Raw genomic sequence first — 8,599 nt, forward strand, 5'->3', positions numbered from 1 at the left:
AAAGATGTTAGATTTTTATACGCTACAGTATGTCTGATTTTAGCAGAAAGATGTTAGATTTTTATACGCTACAGTATATCTATTTTAGCAGAAAGATGTTAGATTTTTATACGCTACAGTATATCTATTTTAGCAGAAAGATGTTAGATTTTTATACGCAGTTAACCCTTGCGTAGCTTTTGGGCGAATCACTCATACTTTTCCTAATACTAACGATGTTTCATTGCGCTCTCGGAAAAACTTTCTGTCTGATTTTAGCAGAAAGATGTTAGATTTTTATACGCTACAGTATATCTATTTTAGCAGAAAGATGTTAGATTTTTATACGCTACAGTATATCTAGCGCTCTCGGTAGATATACTGTAGCGTATAAAAATCTAACATCTTTCTGCTGAAATCAGACAGAAAGTTTTTGCGTATAAAAATCTAACATCTTTCTGCTAAAATAGATATACTGTAGCGTATAAAAATCTAACATCTTTCTGCTAAAATCAGACAGAAAGTTTTCCGAGAGCGCATCCTACAACCCAAAATTATGAATCAGGACGAAGTAAATAATAAAGCTAAGACTACTATTTATTGAAGCAAAGCACACACAAAAAAGAAAACACAGGAACAAAAACATATTACCTTATGCATTAATTACTGTAAAGCTAATATACTCTACTTGTTAAATTCTGAAGCAACAAATGACTTGCAATTTACGATGTGTTATTAGTGCATCAACTTAATGTATTTATAATGATAGGGCGTACTGTGTGTTTTTACATTATTCAATTATATTTATTGTAACCACCTAACTTTAGTCTTCTTATTATTTTAAAAATAATATGTTTTAATTAATTAAATATTTAAAAAAATATATTACAATAGCATACTTACATTTTATTGTCAGCTGTTCCTCTTTCATCTGGAAATAATAACGTATGATGTTATTTAAAATTTTTGTTATACCATGTGCTTTTCAACCTTCTGCCCCCATACTTAATTTGTGTTGTAATACCGTTGTAATCAAATATTTACAGTATATTTATTTAATAGTCTAATTAATTCGATATATACATGTTGAAATTGTTCATTTTATTATTTTTTACCAATGAAATAAAAATTTACACAACCAAATAGGATATACGTTACTTCATTTTACCATTAAACGCGTCTCAAGCATATACAGGCCGAGTATTTTTTATACACAGTGAAAGGCACGGTATATGTCGGATTACCTATACATGTCATCTGTCGTTTTATATGTGTGTGACATAAATCTATATTTCTGCATTGTATTGTCATTTTGTGGTAATATATTGTTTTGTCATTTTGTGGTAATATATTGTATTGTCATTTTGTGGTAATATATTGTTTTGTCATTTTGTGGTAATATATTGTTTTGTCATTTTGTGGTAATACATTGTTTTGTCATTTTGTGGTAATATATTGTATTGTCATTTTGTGGTAATACATTGTATTGTCATTTTGTGGTAATATATTGTATTGTCATTTTGTGGTAATATATTGTATTGTCGTTTTGTGGTAATATATTGTATTGTCATTTTGTGGTAATATATTGTATTGTCATTTTGTGGTAATATATTGTATTGTCATTTTGTGGTAATATATTGTTTTGTCATTTTGTGGTAATATATTGTTTTGTCATTTTATGGTAATATATTGTTTTGTCATTTTGTGGTAATATATTGTATTGCCATTTTGTGGTAATATATTGTATTGCCATTTTGTGGTAATATATTGTATTGTCATTTTGTGGTAATATATTGTTTTGTAAAATAACAAATGTTATATCCGTCCCACGTTGCAGTACACCCATTGTCAGTAAAAGAAAATTGTCGATTACTGTATTGTCCAAAAACACTATAGGTAATATTTTTGCCTATGTTCCACCTCTCTATTTAATATAAACATATTTTTACTAATTTGGAATATAATAAAACCACCAACAGAAAACTTCTTTCAATTTATGTTAGGATGCCTTAAAAAATAATAACAAAATATCCAAACAATAAACGGTAAAAATGCAACGAAAATGATGCAACGAATTTGATGAAGGAACTGATCAATCAAATATAATCAGTATAATCAAATTATTTTAGTTTGATCTGTCGACATAAAATTAAAGAAACTCGATGACGAAGTAAGTGTTAGGACATTGGAAGGATCTGATAAATAGATAGACGAATACGTAAGGACGTTATTTTTCTCATTACAAACACACAAAAAATCTAACAAGCAATATCCGTACCTCTTGATCTAACGAGTCTTATTTTTAAAACAAACACTGCACAACCAGTTATGAAGATCAACACCGCAGAGATAGATACGAGCGGTATCACGAGAACATTGACAGAAAATATCCAGTTCGTTGCTGTGAAAATATAATTATAAACATTGAGTGAATTAAAGCACTTCAAAGGTAATATTCATTACAGCTAATGAATTAGCATGCTAATGAATTACTATTTATCATTAGCAAGTTAATCAAATGAAGGTATTAAAATATATTTCATAATATATATTTTTAGATCATCAAATGAAAAATTTAAACATCTATCATTTAATTAAAAATAGTTTTTGCATGGCTTCATTTGTTATGTATACTGCATTACCATTTGTAATAATCTTCCACTCAAATGCTACCATATTCCTAAGGAATGACACGGATTATTTAATATGTTTCGTTGTAGGCTTCTGAATGTTGTCATTATGAGACATATTTGAACACCAGAGGAAACACTCGCATGTTAGATTTATATAACGCGATTCAGCGCATACCCGAAATAAATTTACAAACCATTTCAGCACAGCCACAATAGACCCAATAATTTTTTTTCCCATTAGCAGATGCGTTTACTATTTTTACAAATAGTATAATAACGCGCTGATACATTCTTACTCTATATTATGATTTTGTTTTCGGATTAACATAGAGAAATAAATGTTATTTTCTTTTTAACAAAAAATTCATTAACATTCTTATGCAGACAATAACAACTAAGCCTTTCTTGCGTTATGTAAATAGAGATAAAAAAGAACGGCATAGAGCACAAAAATTGTTAAATTCAAAAGAACACAATTTGTAATTTAATTTTTATGGGGAATTAAGTGCGATAAAAGAAATTCAGTGCGCAAATTTTGCGCTACGAATATTATACGAAATTACAAGAATGTAAAGCTGTTAAAGCAACTTGTACTTAAGTTAATACGATTCCATTTGTGTGTATATATATACGTATGGATATGTGGGACAATCACAGCTAGATTAGTTATAACATTGTCCATCAATAGAAGCATTATCACTTAAGTTACTCAACAAAACGAAATCAGACACGTTGCTCCTTTCCTATAAACTTTCAAAAACTGATCTAAAATATCGAATGATGGTAAAACAGTTCTTTGGATTATTGTTAACTGGAATGACTTCCTTAATTTTAACAACCATTCATATTAGTTAGGCAGGAAGTATCTAAATACTTATTCATAACCAAATTCTATCAGGGATCTGGATTATTGTTAACTGGAATGACTTCCTTAATTTTAACAACCCTTTGTATGATCCATAAAATGGTAAACACATTTTTATAGGCTTTGTATGATCCATAGAATGAGTGTTAGGAGATTTGAAAAACGTCTTTGAGACTTACGTATGATTATAAAATGTTTATAAAAAGTACTCAAGTATTTTTCAGGTACTTGAAAGGTACTATACAGTCATGGCTCTTGTATCATTAATTCTAATTACACATATTTCACATTAGATATTTTAAGTTTTTTTGTATTAAACTAGGAATGATGTAAAAGTTGAGACACTGCGGGCAGAATAAAATAAGGAAGATAGTGATGTAGTGTTAGTTTATTCATCTGAGAACTCTTAACAGTTCATCAATAAGTGGTTAAGATAAACCTGATAATCTTGGTTATGAATAAGTATTTAGAGACTCCTTGAATAACTAATATGAATTTCCATAAAATGGTAAACACATTTTTATAGGCTTTGTATGATCCATAAAATAGTAAACACATCTTTGTAGGCTTTGTACGTTCCATAAAATGGTAAACACATTTTTATAGGCTTTGTATGATCCATAAAATGGTAAACACATTTTTATAGGCTTTGTATGATCCATAAAATGGTAAACACATTTTTATAGGCTTTGTATGATCCATAAAATGGTAAACACATTTTTTAGGCTTTGTATGATTCATAAAATAGTAAACACATTTTTATAGGCTTTGTATGATCCATAAAATAGTAAACACATTTTTATAGGCATACAAAGCCTATAAAAATGTGTTTACTCTATTATGGATCATACAAAGCCTATAAAAATGTGTTTACCATACAAATCAATGTAAATTGTGATATTAGAACTTTCAAAACAACGCTTATTCTTTAAAGCAAGGATTCGAAACGAGTGCACACCCGTGCATTTTAGAGTTCAGAAATAACTTACCGCCTTTAGAGGAACTTTGACGAGCATCTAGAGTGTTACCTCGGAAAAATACTGGTTCACTTCTTCCTTCCATGTTAAATGAATAAACTTTAAAAATGAACGTTGAACCTGGTGGAAGATTTTTTATATAAAATGCCGGACTAGATGATGACATGTTTAAAATTGTTCTTCTTCCACTAAGTTCTTCAATTTCAGCGTAAAATAACTGTTGCAATCCTCCATGGTCGCCTTTAATACATTCCACTCCTATACCATCGTCTGTCTGATTAAAGAGAGAGCAGTTGTGAACCGGATCAGGTATTCCTTCAAATAAAAGATGACCAGTGTTATTATTAAATAGAGTGCATTATATGCATTTCATTTAAAACTAACTTAAGTAATAAATCTGAATTTAAATAAAAGTCTTATAGAATCCCTTTATTTCTTTTTCTAAACATTAAATGTTTGGTTTGTAAAAGGAATTTTATTTTTGGTTCGGTTGTGATTCTAACAAAGTCATTTGATGTAAAACATTAAGTAAATGAAACAGAAAATACTGCTATACTAAAGTCAACAGTATCAACAGTTGTAATTTTGTGGTTAATTTAAAATGTAATGAGAATTGAGCTCTATATGTGAAACAGTAACGTTTATGTTTCAAACAATGGTATATCTCGAAAAAATTGACTTTTCATTTTCACATTTTTCATTCGTGCGATTTCACGTGAAAATCATCATAATAACGTGATGCAAGTTATGGGAAGCGTTTTCATCACGTTGAAATGTGCGTTCAATATAGTATTCATATATCGCACAGTTTGTTTTATTATACGGAATTACACAATTCAGAAATGCTAATCCGTAATAAATATATTTACCTTTACAGGGTGTATTAGATTAACCATGACTGCTTTCTACATGAAACTAAATGATTAAAAATATATCTGTCAACAATAATATGTTTTTTTGGCTCAAACATTCTATAAAAGTAGTTCAGTTGTTGTGACTCCAGTTTCACTGAAAGTATGCTGAAGAGGACAGGATCTATAGATGGGAGAAGTCCTGTAGAGTATGACACTTATATAATTTTGAAGCAGATACATAAGTAAGTTTAATACCTAAACGATATGATAAAGCAGTGAGTGACAAGACCTAAAAGTGTTGCCATTAATTAAAAAGATGGCGAATTTCTTACCAGATTGACAACGAAATAACTATAGATTGATAGGATATATGACTCCTGGCTCATTTTTCTATTGGGATCAAGGTCAAACGTAAAATAATAGTTTCAAAATTCGAAAAGAAAAATGTTGATTTAATAAAAATTTACTTGAAGATATCGATTCTATCATGTAAAGTGTACTATCTTTAATTCAACCTTATCGAATATATATATATAAACACTTATGACTATAAAGGATTGATTATAATTGGCAAAAACGAGTTCATATGCGTGCCCTGGTACCACGAACCATATGTATAACAGCGATATATTTAATTCAATTCCAAGTCGAAAAGGTAAGCTTATGGTTGGATGAACATATATCCGCACGATTTTTTTAGATGTCACAAAGCTATAAGATTTAGCATTGCGAAGAAAGAAGTTTCCAATGCACTGAGAAAGCGGAAAACGCGCCCACAGAGGACATAGGACAGCAACAATCATCAAAGTCATACGCTAAGACAATCCAGAGTAACGCAACCATCCACAAAAAGAATATAGGAGAATCAGCGCTATGGTAACAAGATTATGTCAAAACGATGTAGAATATAGACCATCATTCTCTTGAAAAAATCCGTTTATTTCTTAGTATATCTGGTAAATCGTGTACTTTTGAGTTGTAAGCCTTCGTTATCTTCAGATGCTTGTATATGGGAAATAGGCCCAACTTCATTGCAATGTGTCGAAGTTCTTTTTCTTATATATTGTTTGCCTTAATCAAGTTTATTTAGATCGTACTTATTCTTCTCATGAATTGCCTCATACCAATGAATACATAACAAACTTGATTAATTATTATTAAAATCAACAGCATATAGATTTAGAATTGGGTTTTATTTCTCAATGGCAGCATTTCTAGCGAGTTAATGTATTGTAATCCTATAGAAGCCAGCTGTTTTCTCAATTGTCTCCCATCTCAAACCGATGTCCCTTACACCTAACTTCATAACAGCTGAAGAAGATGGAATTATAATAATTCAACTGGAACCTATTTGGAATAAGTTTTCAATGCATCTTCAATGTGGTTTTGTGAATTTTGTTTGCTTATATTGGTCTTAGATATTGACGCCTACGTACGGTGGAGGGATTGTGAAACGTCGGTTAACATGTGTGTTCTACGACTGTAATCTTCCGCAGAAATTTGTTTACAATTAAAACTGCAAAGTCGCGTAATAACGAGTAAATATGACCATGAAACTGAGCTTGGGCGATAATGAATGAAGTAGAACTAGGGGCAGCACGAGACGTAGAAATAGCTGGTTATATCTAAAGGCGAAATATTTCAATTCTTTACGAATGCCATAAGTGAGTTAATAGCTTTGAACTCGAGTTTAGCGAGTTGTACTTACCTGCCGGTATAACGGAAAAAGTACACGGTTTTTTCTGCATACCAACATTGTTAGTTCCAAAACAAATTAACGTTCCAAACTCGTATTTTGACTTAGGAGTAAATGTTGCCGTGCTTGTTGTTGTTCCTTGTGATGTGAAGGAAAAAACCTCGTAGTTGTCGTAGCTGTTGTTAAAAACCCAGCTGAACGTGACATTTGTAGGATCGCTTTTTAACTTGCAAATAACTTGAACTGGTTCATTTATTCCCGTCCGGTAAACAGATCTTTGTTGGGGATCGCAGATAGGTGTATCTGAAATCCAGACACAATCCAGTTTTTGTTAGTATTGGTATCTTTGCAGAAAAAAAAATGGGAATCACTGAATGATTCACATTCACATTTATTTTGAAAAAAAAAATGAATTAAAAAATATTTTGTCAAAATACCCTTGTTTAATTCAAAATTTTAGAGGGTTGATTTAACCATTATTTCTGGAATTTCAAATAGAGTTAGTGCAGCCGGCCGATCGCCTTTCCGGTGATTAGCAGTTGAACATTAGGAAAGGCGGCAGATAGGGTAACTAGTTTTGCCATAAACGAACACAAATAAATAAACCAATTCACTCATTTTTAGTAAAGAGTAACTAAGAGTTAGTGGTGGGTACAGCCGGCCAATTACATTCCCTGTTGTTAGCAGTTAAAAATTAGGAACTTAGTACCATAAATAAACACAAATAAATAAATAAACCAATTCACTCATATTTAGTAAAGAGTAACTAAGAGTTAGTGGTGGGTACAGCCGGCCAATTACATTCCCTGTTGTTATCAGTTGAAAATTAAGAACTTAGTAGCTTTGCTTTTAATAAACCAATTAACTTATCCATCTTTCCCTTTTCATATAGGCAGCTGGTTAGAAAGTTCATGCTATAGTAGGATGAGAAAGGAACAGGGTTGGGCGCCGGGCTAGCAACTCCGCCCCGTAAAAACCAACCTGCTAAAAAATTATTGCAACAACAACTACCGTCGGCGAGGTGTTGTTGGGGCCCTATGCTCCAGTGGGAGTCTACAGGGATTATTATTTATTATTATCGTAGAGGAAAGGCAGTTAGTCAACATCACCATCAAAACCACAAAAGATCTATCTGCGTTAACGAGTTCCTAAATATGAACTAATATCCTAGAGGGAAGGCAGTTAGTCAATATCACCCATCAAAAACTTTTGGGCTACTCCTATTTGATCTGTTGTGTCAGCGAGGTCACGTGACTAGTGGAAATATCCTGTTCTTTTGTGAATGCCCTAGCATTTACTAGATATATGTTAGTCTGGTATATATATAAGACGCTCACAACGTGACGGGACAATGTGTGTAGGTAGTGAGTAATTGAACTGCAGTCAGAAAGTATTGTTCGTTGTTATAGAGCGACTGTTGAAAATAAGTGTATCGATAAAGTTATATTCAGAAAGAGTAAACCAGTTTTATTAAGAAAGGACTAAAGTTTAGTCGCTAAAGTTTAGTCGGAAAGAAGTTACGGGAAATTAATTAACGACTGGAGGCGTAACAAATTGGTGTCAGAAGTGGGATTGACAGTCACATTATAACGCCC

General features: G+C 31.4%; 1 protein-coding gene across 1 annotated transcript in view; it reads right to left on the bottom strand.

The window, feature by feature from the left end:
- LOC106471740 (carcinoembryonic antigen-related cell adhesion molecule 1-like) overlaps nucleotides 1-8,599 on the bottom strand; it is a 59,348-nt gene that overhangs the window by 13,434 nt on the left and 37,315 nt on the right. The window contains exons 6-9 of the mRNA XM_022400349.1: nucleotides 7,017-7,307; nucleotides 4,467-4,769; nucleotides 2,258-2,380; nucleotides 883-910 (exon numbers count right to left, since the gene is read on the bottom strand). Coding sequence (XP_022256057.1) covers nucleotides 883-910; nucleotides 2,258-2,380; nucleotides 4,467-4,769; nucleotides 7,017-7,307 — 745 coding nt within the window. The remainder of the gene's footprint in view (nucleotides 1-882; nucleotides 911-2,257; nucleotides 2,381-4,466; nucleotides 4,770-7,016; nucleotides 7,308-8,599) is intronic.

The sequence above is a fragment of the Limulus polyphemus genome, unplaced genomic scaffold, assembly GCF_000517525.1.
Source record: "Limulus polyphemus unplaced genomic scaffold, Limulus_polyphemus-2.1.2 Scaffold4827, whole genome shotgun sequence".
Lineage (NCBI taxonomy): Eukaryota > Metazoa > Arthropoda > Merostomata > Xiphosura > Limulidae > Limulus > Limulus polyphemus.